At 42.7% G+C, this 17,582-nt stretch overlaps 1 protein-coding gene across 4 annotated transcripts in view; it reads left to right on the plus strand.

Annotated features, from left to right (window-relative positions):
• Nucleotides 1-17,582, plus strand: part of LOC147701515 (kinesin-like protein KIF18B) — a 373,257-nt gene that overhangs the window by 35,965 nt on the left and 319,710 nt on the right. For 3 of the 4 annotated variants that reach the window (XM_086930193.1, XM_086930194.1, XM_086930196.1), the window contains exon 2: nucleotides 623-975. In XM_086930193.1, coding sequence (XP_086786319.1) covers nucleotides 623-975 — 353 coding nt within the window. The remainder of the gene's footprint in view (nucleotides 1-622; nucleotides 976-17,582) is intronic. The other variant, XM_086930195.1, reaches the window with a different exon arrangement.

Below are 17,582 nucleotides of genomic sequence, written 5' to 3' on the forward strand. Positions count from 1 at the left end.
AAAGAATCAACAAATGAGTAAAATGAAAAGTGGCTGCAGGCAACCAACATTCTGCAATAGAATAATTGAACAATTAAGTCGCAACTAAATGGAAACCCTAATCTACAGCTCAATTCAGACTAACTGAAACATCTTATATGCTACAGTCCTCCACACGACAACCAGATGTGGCTATGCTGGGCATAAATGGTAGCTCAAGAAGAGTGGGAAAAGTGCAGATTGCAAAACATCTCAAGATGATTTGTCCGTGTCAAAATCTGAAATCGTGCCGCTTACACCACATTGCCATCTGCCACTTCTCCAAGAAGTGCTTTGTAGTATGCTTAGAAAAGCCTGACAGCCCTACTTTGTGGTTAAGAAATGTTTCATTAAAAGTATTTGTTACTGCACAGAGGTACAGTGCTCTACCATGAGTAATTTAGCTTTAACTCTGGTGTCACCCAATTATTAATACTGCTCCGTGGATGTGCTGGTTGGCCAAAGTATGTATTTATCAATTTATCAGTACTGGAAGGGAATGCGCTTTAGAGACACTCAAGCCAAAATTGCTGTTGTGGTGCTTTAGTGGATTTGTAGATGGCATGTGACTAATTTTGCATTTGTCTCCCTCTCCTTTTCCCAGCAGCCGCAAAGTGTGTGGCTGTGTCATGGAGGCTCCTGAAGACTTGAACCCCTCAGAGGGAAACGTCTCTGTGGTGGTAAGGGTGCGGCCTCCTAATCATCGAGAGCAGGAGAGCAGTCAGCAGGCGGTGGTGCAAGTGGTGGATCGCAGCATGCTGGTGTTTGACCCAGAGGAGCCTGATCAAGCTTCAGTCTTTGCAGGACTGCGTAACCACGAAGGCCCAAAGCGCAAGTGCAAGGATTTGAAGTTCATGTTTGACCATGTATTTGGAGAGACATCCAGGCAGCAGGAGGTGTTCCAGCATACCACCCGGAATATTTTAGATGGAGTGTTGAATGGCTATAACTGCTCCGGTAGGTCCACTCTTTTATGTGACTTTATATGCAGATTATTTTATTACCTGGTGCGTGGGCCCTTGTGTGTTGCACTCTTCTGTGTGACTTGTAAACAGATTTTTTTTTTGTCCAGTGTTGGGACCTCTATAATTGATGGCTTATCCTTTAAATCTTATCACCATAGCGCTTAGTGTCCCGCTGTTTTTTCCTATTGTCCTATCCTTGTCTGTCTCTTAGCATTTCTCTTGTTTTGCACCCCTAACTACTCAACCGCATTATTGTCTGTGGTTTTGTATATGCCTTTTCTTCCTATGTTCCTCAGTGCATATACTATTTTCTTAAATATCTCTATATTAGGACTTTACAGGCGTTTTTTCCCAAAGAGATGAGACCAATCAGAAACTTAAAATATACACTGAAGTATTATGCACTAAAGATCATGTTAGAATATATTTTCTTCAAAATTCAACAAAATGTTTTTCTTTTATTATGCGCAAGAATTTCATCCTTGCACACAAGATGACTTCATTGCAGTGAGAATATTTATTAATAGAGTTTTGAACATGAACTGAAAAACATTCCTGCCCCTGCCCTGATGACAATACTATTGTAAACTAAGATGCAAAGCGGGAGTAATGCGTACCCTATGTCTGTGATTGATTCTTATTATACCTGGAGCAACTGTTTAGTCCATTAGATCAAACAAATGTGTTTTTTTACGCAGTACACATGATGAACTCGCACATTTCAAAGAAGTCTCCAATGTCGTAATGAAGAAAAAGGTGGTTCTATAGAAAACATTGTCCTAGAATTCAACAATTTGAGACAAGTCGATTGGTCATGAGCATTACAGTTAGGTTTATTAGACTATTCGAATCTCTAGACCTATAATTATGAATTTTTAAGTCCTGCTCCAGTTTTGTTCTGAAATCCTCTTGTTGGCATAACTGCACCACGAGTAGTCTTCTGGCCTCCCTCCCCCACACAGTCAAGAATACTTGTGGGTGCTAATGGGCATTCTATTGTGATTACTTGGATTTAGAAGAGGTACTCTAGGAGGTTCCTAGAGATCCAGTGAGGCCGCCAACCCTCCTCGCTGTCAAATCGGCAGAATTCCGGAGTTCAGATGAAGGGGATGACTTGTTTATATTCCAGAGAACCGTCCCATGCCTGAAATGAAGATGCTAGAAGGGGTGCCCCACTAGATCCAGAAAAGTGGTGTAAAGTGTATTAGGAAACTATGGAAAAATTGGTTGCAAGATCAACTTTAAAGACAAGTTCCCTGTGCACAATCACCAATCTATATAGACCGGTTGAACAACCTCTCAACTCTGGTTGCTCCATTGGCTGCTGTCTTCCAGCAGAAAATTTAAAGTCCTTGCTATTTCAAAGGTGTGTACATTTGTGGTAATCAGGTAGCCTTCTAAGGATTCCTACCTGTATGGTTTCTGGTTAATTTTTCCTGGCTATTATCGTTTGAATATGTTTATGGAAGTCGGGGAGTGCTGACTTATCTTTCACTGGGATGGTTATGGTTTGTGCGGGATGTTCGACCAGGCTGATCTCGATCAGAGTGTATGAAAAACCCAGTCCATGGGTAATATAGGAGTTTAAGGTTTAGAACAGTCAGTGAGGTGTAGAAGAAAAACAACACTTTACTCTGGTAATACCAGAATACATATTTATTTAAATATGGCTAGGAAGTGTGTTGATAGATGGAGAATATCACCCACCAGACTCCTCCAGAGACTGAAAACACAGGATATCTATTGATCGATATATATATATATATATATATATATATATATATATATATATATATATATCTCGATCGATCGATATCCACACAGAAAGATTACCCGTACGGAGGAGCCCAAAACAAGGTGAGTGATGCTTAAATCCATTTATTAGCTCAGAGGCTGCCAGCACGGAGTGTGAAAGCATTGCAGCAAAATGTACAGCCTTACGCGTTTCGGGCCAACGCTCTTTGTCAAAGGCTCAATCCACTATCACCCCCCAGCGTAATATCCATTAAATAATCAGCAGTACTTGTCCAAGTGGGCGTGGCCGTTTCGCACAGCCTTCTGGTACCTGTAGTTATGTTCCCCAAGTGAGGCGCTGTAAGATGAAAAAATACGGAACATTAAAGCCACAGTGGGTGCTCTGACTGTTTTCAAAACCACCATGTCAGCATGTGATAGTCTCTGGCAATCTCCTTGTTCCTGTTCACTAGCGCACGCTGGTTAGCGTTGCCTCAGGTCCGCTACTGCAGCTGGGCCTCCTCCACGACCGGGTCGGCCGTAATAATATCCACACAGAAAGGTTACCCATACGGAGGAGCCCAAAACAAGGTGAGTGATGCTTAAATCCATTTATTAGCTCAGAGGCTGCCAGCACGGAGTGTGACATGCTGACATGGTGGTTTTGAAAACAGTCCGAGCACCCACTGTGGCTTTAACTTTCTGTATTTTTTCATCTTGCATACTATTGTTTGGGCACATCTTCCAATTAGATTCGCATCGATTGCTGTGTAATTTAAGAAACATCATACAAAATTTAATTTCAGTTCTTCACATTAATCCCATAATGGGTCCTTCCAATTATGTATTTCATTACAGAAGAGTAATTCATTGCATAAATGCTAATTGTGCCATTGTATACCACCATGAATTGAAAGTAAACTTATTCAAGTGCCTAGTAAATAATAATAATAGTGCAATACCATAAAGTGAATAAGCAATAAATAACAATCATTTCATTATTCAGTTTGCCAGCAAAGCAACGTATCTTATGTGCAAAGTATTGTATGAATATAAAGTGCAAAGTGCAATCAGGGCAGTCAATTTAACATGTATATAATAACCAGGGTCAATCCTTAGATAAAACAATCATAAATATCAGAAGTATCAAAAATATATATATAAGTTCTATATAATGATTCTAAAACCCTATCCCTAATCTTAATAAATGTCAACAAAATTTTACTATCCTTAAATACATTTACACTATAAAATTCATAAGCTTTCATTTAATGGAACAGACAAATGTCCGAATGCATTTCTCCAAAACCATATCATTCATGTCATGTCAGGTCCTTCCTTAGTAATTATTTCATTCTAGTATTGCATCATTTAACCTATAAGTCTTAAAATGTGTTAGAGGAAGGTATGTAGGTCTTCACTAATATTAAGACCATTCGGATGTTTCGAATCAAATCTAAGAATATAAGATGTTTCCAACCTTCTTAGTTTGCATTCTTAATCCCCCCCCCCTCTTTGGGGATTGAGCCTTTGACAAAGAGCGTTGGCCCGAAACACGTAAGGCTGTACTTTTTGCTGCGATGCTTTAACACTCAGTGCTGGCAGCCTCTGAGCTAATAAATGGATTTAAGCATCACTCACCTTGTTTTGGGCTCCTCCGTAAGGGTAACCTTTCTGTGTGGATATATTTATATGTATATCTATCTATCTATCTATATCTCTATACTGTCAGACTCTGTAAAAACCGAGAATGCCATCTCCTTATCGCTTATGATGGTGGTCCGTGGAAAAGGGGGCGAGCCTTAGTACCAATACAAACGCTGACCCACTCCCAAGGATTCCAATGGAAACAGCAACTACGGACTCTCATATGCTTGAAAAGCAGTATTTTATTAAGCAAAAATACAGGCAACTCAACGCGTTTCGGGACCTAGTCCCTTGGTTTCGAGTGCCGTTAGTGCAATTACATTTGTTTAAATAAACAAACAGTTGAAATCGATGAGTTTGGTGGGAGTGTTCGACGTAGTTGCTGATCTCATCCTTGCAAACGTGAAGGGAGATGCAGTGAACTTTCAAGTAGCTAATGCTTTGGCTCTCGTTCCAGAGGGTGAGAAGCCACACAAATTGCCAAAGATGATTGCACAGGCTTCTAAAACCATTGGCCGCAATTGTTTTGGTGTTTAGCCGTTTCCTAAAATACCTCCACAAACGCAAACACAACAGAAGTTTCAGTCTGATAAAGACAAGTGTCCATTCTTTAAAAAAAAAAAAAATTGGAAAACTAAGAAACGGGGAAAGCAACAACAGAAACGAGAGTCACGTGCTACGTCACCAACACCCGAGTCTTCTCAGCACACTTATGATTTACGCGACTGTGCGAGAATTAGGTCTCCTGACAAGTTTCAGGTTCCTGATCAGTGTTCTCCTCGTTCTTTACAGGAAACCTCAGGCTTTCAAGCCGGTGGAGGTGAACGCCAGGATCACTGCAGAGGTCGGGGTACACCACTAGTACGTAATCAGCCTCGTTGGTCTGACAGCAAGGGAAAAGAAGACGACTTTCCTCGTCAACGTCCTCAGTTTCAGAAAAAGAAACTTGCAGGTTTAACAACGAGAGATGCAACAGGCGGTGAGAACCTGGCTCCTGAATAGAACATGGGCGGTGGCTCTGCTCGACAGAGCGGCAGAGGTTACCATAGTTCGGCAAGCACTGCTTTCATTTCTTGATGCGCAGCAACTGACACCTCAATTACAGTTGAAACGGCAGACACTCGAGTGGCTCCCCCTGACAGATTATATGATATACTTTTTCTTATTGAAGGTGACAAGGTGACATACAATGTGGTGTTAAAGGGATTTTTTAGGAAAATCTAACTTCTTCGGAGGACATTTTATTGGCGGAGGCAAATTGGCCCCCAAAGGGGAGGAGGTAATACTTCAAAGTTTTTCACATAGCGTTTCCAAGGAGCATGCAGATTCTTTTGCAGTAGAGTGGGCTTTGGTGCTTGCACCAGCACTGTACCGTACTCGTGGGCTGGGATAAAGATTGTCCACCGCATGAGATACCATTGCGGTCAATGCCACAGCCTCAACCCCAATATCCCCTCCGGCGGGAAGCTAAAGGCCCCATTTCTGACTCAGAGTATCAAGGAGTGATTGAGACCTGTGTGTCACCAATGAATGACCCTCTTTTTACCGTAACCAAACCCGATGGGTCTTACCACTTGGTATTGGATTACCGGCATGTGAACTCACATTGTTGCACTTTTGCGGTACAAAATACCCATAGTTCCGCTCTTGTAGACCGTCTTGTTAGTAAAAAATATAAAACTACACTTGCCATTTCCAATGGCTTTTTCAGTCACAATCTGTCCCCTGCATGAAATCAATGGGCCGCATTCACAGCCAGCGGAACACAAACACAATTTAGGCGATTAGCTATGGCAGTGGTTCCCAAACTTTTTTGACCTGTGGCTCCCTTAACCTGATCAGCAGTTGGCTGTGGCTCCCCACCATTTTTATACCGGTGGGAGGGTGGTATGTACCTCCTGTTATCTTCCTTAAAGTAATTGGGACGCATTCTTTCACTCATCCAACCATCCGTTCACTCATCCAGCCATCCGTTCTCTCATCCATCCACCCTTTCACTTCACTCATCTATCCATCCTTTTGTTCATCTACCCCTTTCACTAACTCATCAATCCTTACATTCACCCTTTCACTCATCCATTCACCATTTCACTTATCAATTCATCCATCCACCCATTCACTTGCCCATCATCTATCCTTTCACACACCCATCCACCAATTCACTCCCCCATCAGCTGCCCTTTCACTCATCCATCCATCCTTTCACACACCCATACACACTTTTACCCATCCATCTACCTTTCCACCCATACATCCATCTACTTACCTTTTCTCTCATCAGTAATCCATCCAGCCATTCAGACATTTCTTCACTTATTTAATCACCCACCTTTCCACATTATGAGCTGAGCCTTTGTCTGCAGAGTTGCAGGCAGACGAGGCCTATCAAGAACGAACTACAGCAAGGAGTGGGGTGCGGTGGGGGAGACTTCACTATGCCCCTGCACATAGGCAGACTGAAAACGTAGAAGTCATGAGTCATGCATGACGCACAGTGCCAGGGTGTGAGGTGACTGTAACATGGTGTTGTTTCCAGGGCTTTAAGCGGTGTAAAAAAAATGGGGGGTCTCTTCAAATGGGGTGTTGGATGTAATTAAGAGCGCAGTTTAAAACACCTAGGCTAAAAATCTGCGCTTAGCGTAGTGTTGCGCTCGACTGGTATTATGTTGTTTATTTAATTGCATCCAGATACATAATACAGCAAGTATCATTGCACCTCAACAAGCCAGGGCTATTGGCTTTGTCAATGGTTGCTAGTTCCTTAAAATAAAAAAGCAGCAACCATGGCATTGTTGAATATAATATTGAAAATACTTCAGTTCAAAAATCATGAGACAGTGAAAGAACGTTAACCTGTTCTTTCAAACTTATTTCACAGGCTTCTTTAAATGAAGTGTTCTCTAACATTGCAGCATGGGCGTTTTACTTTTTTTATCCAACAGAATGCCCTTCTGTACACTGAGGTAAGGAGGAGGCCACCACATGCTTGAACACCCCTGACTGCCCCATTGTCATTCAGTAAGTGGCAATCAGCCCCGTACAGAATTTTAATGGGCGGGAGGGGGTGCTCCTGGAGGAGTGCGAGGCGGCTCCAGCAGCGGGGGTGAGGCCTCTCACAGGGAGCAGCGCTGCTCTCTGTGATGGCCACAATTACAGATAAAAGGCGTAGGGCCGTTCGTGGAATTTACGGACAGTTGGTCACCCTAGCCGCGCGGCGCACCTGGCACCTCATTACGGCGCACTGGGGAGCGGCGGCGCACAGTTTGGGAACCATAGAGCTATGGGCTAGAAAAACAGCCCCGGAGTTTTCGCCACCCGTATTATATTTTTCTCACGGATGACGAATTATGGCCACTTCTTTGCCGCGTGGACCGCATCGTTATTTTGTTTGCGGACTACGGATACAAATTTAACTTTGCACAATCACACATTGCATGGTACACAGTATTGTTTCTGGGCTATAAGCTTAATACTGAAGGTAGAGGCTTGGCTTCTCACTTCCTGGAGAAATACGCACATTTGCGACCTCCTACAACCCTGAAAAAACTACAGTCTTTGCTGGGATTTTTTAAACTTCGGTCGTACATATATTCCTGAATATGTCCAGCGTCTCACAGCTTTTTATGCTTTGATACAACCTACTTTTTCAAAAGCCTGCTGGCTTCCAGAACATTCAGCTAATCTGCAATCATTACAGTCTGATCTTCTTGAATCTAAATACTTGTTAACACACACATCTGGTGATAAGAATTGTACCAGGCGTGGTGGGTTTCACTTACTTGACCTTTAATGAAGGTAACACAGTACCTATTGCTTACAAGTCACATTTGTACACTTCTGCCGAGTTGCGTTTTTCCATAGTTGAAAGTTGACAGCTGTGCAAATGGTGATCCTGAAGGAATGCGCACTGGCACAGGGGACACAAATTTTGGTGGTGACACCATACCCTGCACTTGAAGCAGTGACACAGGCGAGTGTACCTTACTCTAAAAGCTTTGCATCCATGTTGCATCCAATGGGCTACTACTCTGACGTCTCCAAATATCACGTATATCTTTGGCTCGTCTCATCAGACACAGGAGTTTTTGCAGGATGAATTTGTTGATCCTCCTCCACTTTCTTTACACCCGCCTGAGGAGTAAGATTGTATCATTTACATCGATGGTTCAGCGCAACCGGCCAACGGGTCTTAGCATGCTTATTCCGGGGCCTATTGTGGCAGGTTCTATAGTGAACGTTGAATTCAAGTTCAATGTTGTTCATACGCAGACACTAGGTGACTGTATCGCCCAATTGGCCGAGCTTCGCTCTTTGGTGCTAGCCCTTGAGTTAGCAGATCCTAATGTGAATTCTCTAATTGTAAGTGATTCCTATTACTGTGTTCAGTCTTTACATGACAACTTAATCTTTTGGTCTCAGAATGACTATCATGATTCCAAAGGCAACGCATTTAAGCATAAGATTTTTTGGGTTCAAGTGGCAGATCTTAAAGAACGCCTGCCTCTCACACAGGTGATTCACACTCTTGGCCACACGCGCGTGGGAGCACACGCTGTCGGTAACAGTTTGGCTGATGAAGCAGCTAAATCTGCAGTAGCCACGTGTTCAGTTGCAGCCGTTACAAGATCCGTGACTCAGATGGATAATGAAATTTTGGCAGCCATTGCTGCTACTGAGAAGGGTGGTAAGTACCCGCAAGGGTACCCTTCGAAGTGCTCTTATCATTTAAGTCCTGATCAAGTACCTTATGTAAGAATTGACTTTGGTGACAGGTTGATTCCGAACGCCGACCGCAGACTTTCTTTGATAACAGCCGTGCACGAAGGCGTGGCTTCGGCCCTTGCTGGCGTGTCTGCGGCTGTTTCAGTTTTGCAACAGCGTTACTGGAGCCGAGGTTTATATAAACAGACCCGTAATTGTGTACATTCTTGTGACATTTGTCAGCAGATCAAACCATCTACGGTTACACGTCCACCACAAAGTCAGCTCTGCATCTCTAATTAGCTTTTGGTTGTGTATATCTTTACCACTGCTGTCCTTTTTCTTCAGATACTGCTTATAAATACATCTTAGTTGCAGTTGGTTCGTGCACACACTTCGTGTGGGTTTGGCCACAACGCATTGCTGACGCTCGAAATGTCATCAGGGATTTGTGTGTCTTTGTGGGAATTTTCTCGTGGGGCACCTTCCATTCTGACCAAGGTCGGGCGTTCGCCTCTAGGGCGTACAAGGATTTAATGCGGTCTTTGGTGGTGCTGGTGAAATTTTCTTCTCCTTACAGGCCTGAGGGAAAATCAGTTGTGGAGCAAATGAATCGTGACTTAAAGTAATCCTTGACAACTAGAGTCTTAGGCACTGGCAGGAACTGGTTAGCCCACTTGTATGGCGTGCAACGTGCACTAAATTTCCCTAGAATATCTCTCGGTGGGCGGACCCCATACGAAAGGCTCTTTGGCATGAAAATGTTTGTGCCAGACCTTGATGGTCTAGACAGAGTGGCAGATGCTGCAACTTTTGACGTAGATAATCATTTTACTACTTACAAAAGACCTGTTTCTTGCAAAAGAACATTTACCCTCTGCCACTGATGCAACACTGCAGATTCCCGTAGATGGCTGGCTACCCAGAGTCTGAGATCCGGTCCGAGAGAAGGTGGAGAACAAAACCGATTCCAGTGCTTTATTTATTTATTTTATTTATTTTGAAAGTTTTATATAGCGCGAACAAGATCTTTGCAGATATCAGAGCGCTTTACAGAAAAGTAGCAAAATAGGGTAGGTACATGAAGGAGCATAGGCAATCAGATAAACAAATAGTACAAATCGGTGCAGAGTCTCAAATAGATCCAAAGTAAAAATGCAGGTGAATTTAGCCATGAGGATAGCTTTTACTTCTTTCTTAAAATATGCAGTGGTGGAGATAAGTCTGGTTTCTGGAGGGAGTATATTCCAGATCCTGGGTACCATTCCTGAAAAGGAGCGTTTATGTGTTTTTTCCTTCCGGAATCTTCAAGGTTTCAGAAGATTTTTTGTGCTTCTAGTGGTTCTTGAGCCACCAGATATTGTCAGCTTCTGAGCGAGGTAGCCGGGTGAGTTGTGCTTCCTGGTAGCAAAGATAACAGATACATCTCGGTGGACAATGTCAAGCTACCACATCTGGCCTATTTTGAATAGTATAATACCAGCTGCATCATGTCCAGCAATATCCAGGAATCCTGTGTTTGGTGCATCTGACACCACGCAATGTGACACTACCATCGAGATGGAATCCGTTACTAATCCTTTGATTATCCCACCAGCTTCCACTTGTAATGATGAAACTGAATATGCTTATCCTACAAGCGGGTCATTGCCTGGTTTGCAACCTAATACACTCAACAATAAAGGTTTCTCTTTTGACTTGACCTCCACCTCATCAATTGGCCCACCAAAATTCTATATTTTTGTTTCCTGGTTTAAACAGACATATTTGCTCCCTCCTTGGACATATATCTAGTTGGTAATGATCATAATTTTCCTGTTCATGTCCATTGGATTTGTGACAGTTTTTTTCCTTCTCATCAATGGTCACTACCTCCCAGAACGCTCTGCTGTTAAATTGGTTGATGGAACTTTGGCTCCGCACTCGTCTTTTCACATCATGAAGAGAGACCAGACTTTTGTTAACATCTCACCTGTACAGTCGCTGATGGCCTAGTTTGGGATACTGTGGTTTTCCAAATTCATGGTCCTACAGAGATTATTAGTGTACCAAATGTACTTCTTGTTTCTATGGGTGATGTAGTGAAACATGACATGCGTTCAGATGATTGAGATGTACAAGCCATACAATCTTTATTTTTAGATTTGAAATATTATGCTGCATTTGATGCTGAAGGTTTATATTTAAATACTGCAAACTATGCTGATTTGTATTGTTGCCAGCATTATGGACACCATTTTCTGCATAAAGCGAATAAATTTAGAAATGTTTTTAATTATACACAGTGGGAACATTGCCAGACGCCAGTGGAAGTCAGCTCAAAAACACTGTTAAATAAATGTACATATTTTACAGATTTTGATAGGTCCAAACCAGAGTCTTTCTATTTTAAATTGAACATTTCATCTGCTCCCAAGGTAATATTAACCCACACTAAATTATTATATTCCAATTCCTTTATCAATAAATTGTCAGTTGGTGGCTATGAGCAGTCGAAGGCTACACTTGATCTAAAATCTGTTTGGGGTTCTAGACCCTGGCCGGTTCAGAGCACAGCACCTTTACATCGCTCGTGCCTCATCCCTTCACAAATTCTTTTTTTGAATGAAGCCATTTATCAAACTACTTCTTTTGGTTTGGCTACTGCGAAACAGATGAATGTCCCTACCATTCCTGCTCTGGCAACATATCATAACTGGAGCAAGCATACCAATTATTCCAATGATGAATTGCAAGCATTGCTTGAAAATATGACATTTAATATCTCTAGTCTAGACCCGCTAGGGAGGATGGTTTGGAAGATAAGTTTTGATGCCTGCGAATTACGTTTCCATAATAAGCCCCATGCTACACACAGGATAGACCTGATCCTCGTTTTTCGAACACATATTCGGTTACCAGCTATTCTTTTGGAAAGTTATGTCAAAATTGGTGACAGCACTCATCTCTATCGTCTGTAAAACAACATTTCTCTTTGTTATCCAATAACATTGATTTGACCGACCTTTATAAAAGGACCTACTGGTCCTTGATCAAAAAGATTTATTTACGCAGCTTACAATGAAATATGGAAGCTATCTCAAATTGAAGCTGCTTCTCGTTTAAGGGCAATAGATCAAGCAAATCTAGAAAAAGTACTTGCTGTTGTTGACCATAGTATTAACACTCTGTCTTCCAGCATTTACACACTAGATAATATTGTTTTTCTGTTGTTGATATTGTACAAAGTGATGTGTCTGTGTTGTATCATAGTCAAAATCAATTGCGTTCAGTAATGCAGTTTGTATGGACTTTGCAGACTTTGAAAATGGGTAGAGTGCGATGGAATTATTTAAACACATCTGCATTGTTTTTGCCTATTAATTTGAAGACAAGCAGCAGTTTATGTCCATTAAAGATGCAACATACACTCTTTTACATATTGAAAATATAGTCCCTTTACCATTCTCAGTGGCTGAAACTGATTCGGCTGTCTGGCTCATCCACAGGGTAATCATTATACCATTCTCTTTGTTTAAATTTAGCTCCTGCATGAAACATTACCCACTTTGCCTCTATAAACTCTTAGGCAGCGCTTTCCTGCATGAAGTGTGGTCTTTGCCTTTCACATACAGATGCTTGCGGGATGACAAAGCGGTATACCTTACTTCGGAATCCTGTGACTGGTCAATGGATTGTTCCCTTGCTTGTAAGAACATAAAGTTACATGGGGCTTGCAACCTTCCAGCCCCACATCTTGCATGTATTTTAAAAGGTATTCAAGTGCCAGCTATAACGCCTACTTTTACTCTGCTGGCAAACGGTAGCTATCTACTTTTAAATAACGAGGGATGCTGTGGCATCCTGACTGGCATACCCTACATCGTGACCATCTCACAGCGCGTAGTTTGCTGTAAAAATGTGCTTTTCCCGCCCCCACATTGGAGGCTCGATACCTCGATCTGGCGTTCCATTCCAACCTTGAAGGCAGACTTCAATACGTTGAGCAGAATAAGAGCCCTATTGTCCCAAAAAGAGGTTTCCCTCACTTCTGCGCACGAGACCTTCGTGCTCCAGGTGGCGAACACCTGGACGGAGGTACAAGCTCTTCTCAATACTGACCTCTCACTACATTTCGGTGAATTAATTCATAACATTTTCATTGCTTCTCATACTGAAGGCCTGGCACATTTTTTAAAAAGTTGTGTGCTCTGGCCTTGTGACCTCCTTTCAAACTATATTTGGTATACCAGCTTTTATTCATTCTTTTTTTCCAGTGTCTTCAGAGGTTTACCACTTATACTTGCCTTAGATGCTGGAATCCTGCTGTTGATTTGCCTGCTTCGTAATGGCTGCTCCTCTTGTGGTCCTGCACGACCCTCGCCGCCTGCAAATGCTCTGTGACCGTATGCTTCAATGCTATGGTACACTGTCACTGGCAACACTCAGCATGGCTTCTGGATTATCTTTTCGATTTGCGTACTACACTTTCAGTTTTCACTTGGAATGTTCCTTTCAATGGGCATTGGATCTCTGCCTCTCCAATACGTCATCTCCAGACCCGGATTTCGACCTGTTGAGGAGCCTGTTGTGGCACTTGGGAAAAACCTTTCCAGAAGAGAAGAGCTGCGCTTGTCTGGTGATGTAAACCTTTGCATCTAGACTCGGAGGTATGGGGTCCCCCCTGACAAAGCCCAGAGGTCTTCTATAATTATAATTACCTAGCTCCTAGCACGGGGAGGGTGGTAAGGCACAGTAGTCCTTCTTCCACTATCTTTATAACATGATATCCCCGTTTGTATTTTATGGAATTATAACAATGCTCACTATATTGTGTTTATGGATTTTGCTGCTAGTATTAGCTTGTGTATTGCATTATAGAGCACGTTAGTTAAAATAAACATTTTAAACTATACTGTGTCTCTGATTACTCACTTTGTGGACAAGTATTAGAGTGTAAGCAAAAGAGTGTTCTTGTTCCCGCGATTCCTGAGAGGGACAGATTGACATGTTCTAGGATATCTAATCATTGTTAGCTTCGCTGTAGTACTCAGAACGAATGAGACACTATAGCTAGTCGGATTGGGGTTCTGGGCACTGAGGTGGGTTGTTGGTACACCACTATACACCGAGGTCCTGGTTTCCTGCACATAGTTCTGTATAGGTGCAGAATCCCTGCAACAGTTTATTGTACGGCATATAATTGGTCCATGAATGTAAACATTTTATTCATAATTTACAAATCTGCTGATTCAAATATCATCAGTGCTGCTAAAAAACACATGGAAATGGTAGCTGAAAGATTCCGTACAATTGTTTGTAAGATTTTTGAAAATAAAACCCTTTTATGTTGTGCAAATGATTCTTTATGGTAGGAGCAAAAATGGCAGATCCCACGTACTTTTTTTCATTAAAGTGCAGGTTACTATTAATGGGTTGTGTGGCTCGGTTTTAAAAGATTTCAAGTGAATGTCTCTGGATTTAATGGTTACTGTCCTCTTTAGTATCTGATTCAAATTTCTTTAGGATATATTGTAGACCCACAGTGGAAACATTTAGAGATCTGTTAATATGGTATTGTTGGATGGAGACCATAGGGTGTGTTTATTTTCCCTGCTCAAATTCTTGGCAGAGGTGATATTTGAAGGAACCCTTTTCTGCTTGTTTTAGTTTCAATCCGTACCTTAAAAGTGCTACATTTTGTCCCAGTGTTTGTGCCACTAATTTGAATTCCAATTCAATTTGGGCTCAGCTCACAGAGTTCATCAACCTAAATACTGATTTGAGGAGTTTAGTCTGTGCCTGGTTGATTCAGCTGTAAGATGTGCTTGGAAACCTAAACAACATGTTTGAGTTGAAAGGAACTTTGCATTTAATCCTTTGACTGACTAGTGGTGTTCGAGATGGGCCTGTCCGGCGTAGTCTTGGCAAGCTCAATTTATAGTCCTGTTACTTTGCTTCCTATCAACTGCATTGCCACTTATGCTGATCTAAGGTCTGAAATTCCACACCTAGGTATTTGTACGACATTGTACTGAAAATCAAGTGGGGGCCCAGCTGCGTTGGCATCTGCTCCAATTTTTGGGAGAAAGCAAGTACTTTGGGTTTGTATTGATTTATTTCAAGTTTGTTCGATATACATTAATTAAGCAGGCAGTTTAGTGTATGCTGGAGGTCTATGGTGGCATAGTCTAAAATGACTCTCTTTGGCAGCTTGTAGGATATGCAGCAGATGGCCATTTATTTTGGCTGAGGAGGCTCTTCAATTTACAACTGTTTGCTCTGTTGGCAACCAACAGGCTGAGCAGGATGCATCCTTGATTCAGTCCTTGGTTGACAAATACTTTTTTGGAACAGGTCCCATAAGCGGCCAATTTCACTTGGATACAATTGAATTTGTTCAATTTCGCCCAATCAAATCCTCTATGAATGCTGTGAGCATGCGTGAAGGAATCTACTCTTGTATATTGTTTTATGTAAAAACAAGGGTGACCATATTCTCTGTGGTTCCACTTTTTTCTCTGAACCCTATGTGAAACCAAGAAATCAAGTTGAATTTGTTGTCCTGCACCCAAAGATCTGCAAAAATCAGAAAATCAATCAGTTTTGTAGAGTGCGACTACTCACCTGTAAGGGTCTCAAGGTGCTGTAGGGGTGGAAGAGGGTCTGCTGTTCAGATCAAGAGCCAGGTCTTGAGGTTCTTCACAAATTGGGGCTGAGATGTTCATTGCCTTCAATGCAGAGGAAGGTAGATCAGGTCTTTGCAGTGTGGTAGATGAAGGATCTGCCTCCAGTGGTGGTCCTTTCAGACCTGATGGGCGGAGTGGAGATGTCTGGTGGGGCAGTGGAAGAAGAGGCAGTGGCTGAGGTATGCAGGTCCGGCTTTGTGGAGGGCTTAGTAGGCATGTGTGAGGCACTTGTAGATAATCCTTTTGTTGACCGGAGCCAGTGGAGGGGTCTCAGGTGGTCGGTGATGTGGCTGTGGCAAGGGATGTTCAGGATGAATCTGGCAGAGGCGTTTTGCAGCTTCTTTTGGAATTTTTTCGTGCAGCCCGCGTAGAGTGCGCTGCTGTAGTCGAGTCTGCTACTGACAAGTGTGTGGGTGACTGTTTTCCTTGTCCCTTTAGGAATCCACTAGAAGATAATTAAGAGCAGGCAGAGCTTGTGGAATCAGGAGGACTAGGTGGCGTTGATCTGGTGGTTCATAAAGAGCTAAGAGTCCAGGAGATGCTGAGGTTTTGTGCGTGGTCCGTGGGTGTGGAGGGGATTCGGAGCACTGTGGGCAACCAGGAGTCATCCCAGGCTGAGTGGTTGGGACCCAGGATGAAGACTTCGGTCTTGTCTGAGTTTCACTTGAGGCAACTGTCCTTAATCCAGGTGGCTACTGCCTTCATTCCACTGTGGAAGTTGTTCTTGGTGGCTGTGGGTTTGGCAGAGAGTGAGAGAATTAGCTGGGTGTCGTCTGCATAGGAGGTGATGTTCAGTCCGTGGAATCCTTGAAGTATAGTATTTGGCCCAAACACATAAAAGGGCTGTAATTCTATAGTTGGATGGGCCTTTCTGGTTCCTTTTTTATAGATTGGATGAATGTAGGATCCTTGCCTGGATGCAGGTATCGTAGAAGAAAGATAGGAATGTTAAAAAAAACCTCCCTGTGGCTACAGCCAGACAGTGCAATTTGTTTTGAAGATAATTGGTGGAACGCAATCAGGGGCTTCGTCTTTTCTATTTTTAATATTTATCCTAGATAGGAGCTGGTTTACCCAACTCAAGCCATGTAGGTCTTCCTTTATCTTTTCATTGACCAAGGCTTGTGGGTCCTCCTTTTTCTCTTCATTTGTCATTATTTCTACTGCAGTTGTTGGATAGTAATCAGTATTTGTTGGTGATACTTCCTTCTTGGAATGCATACTGTTGGATTAAGCTTGTGCCAGGGGAACTGATTCTTTGCAGAAGATTGGAGTCTGGTATTTTCTGTATTGCATCTTTCTCTACAGTTTACTTTTTAGGGCTCGCCTGCTGATGCGCTTCTGCGCATCGCTGGCGAAGCTCTATTACGGCTTATCCAGTGTTGAACCACCACTGGCGATTCCACTGGCGATTCCTTCAAGTGCATGTGCTTTTTAGGTCATTGCGCAAGCGCAAGCCCTATAAAGCGCGTGCACAATGCCACCAGCCGCCTGCCTGCCTGCCTCGCATTACCAGATCAAAGGCAGCCCAGCCCCCCTCCCACAAGCTTCTCAGCGTGTGCTCTGCCTCAGGCCGGCATTTCTCCTCCCCTCGGGCAAACAGATAGCCGCAATAACACCCTCCCTGCTCAGCTTTTTTCTCAATTTCTCCCGGTCTACACTTCCCATTAGGAGCCCTTCCTCCCCCCAGATAATCTATCTCCATAAGAGATAAGCAGCTCTTCCACCATCTCAAACCCGTATTAGTGCACGATTAATGAACCAACAGCGCCACAAAGACACCATTTGTTAAAGCAATGGACCTAGCGGCTCCTCACTATGCATGTTTTTACTTAGAAAATCAGCACAA

This window comes from Lissotriton vulgaris, chromosome 7 (genome assembly GCF_964263255.1).
Source record: "Lissotriton vulgaris chromosome 7, aLisVul1.2, whole genome shotgun sequence".
Lineage (NCBI taxonomy): Eukaryota > Metazoa > Chordata > Amphibia > Caudata > Salamandridae > Lissotriton > Lissotriton vulgaris.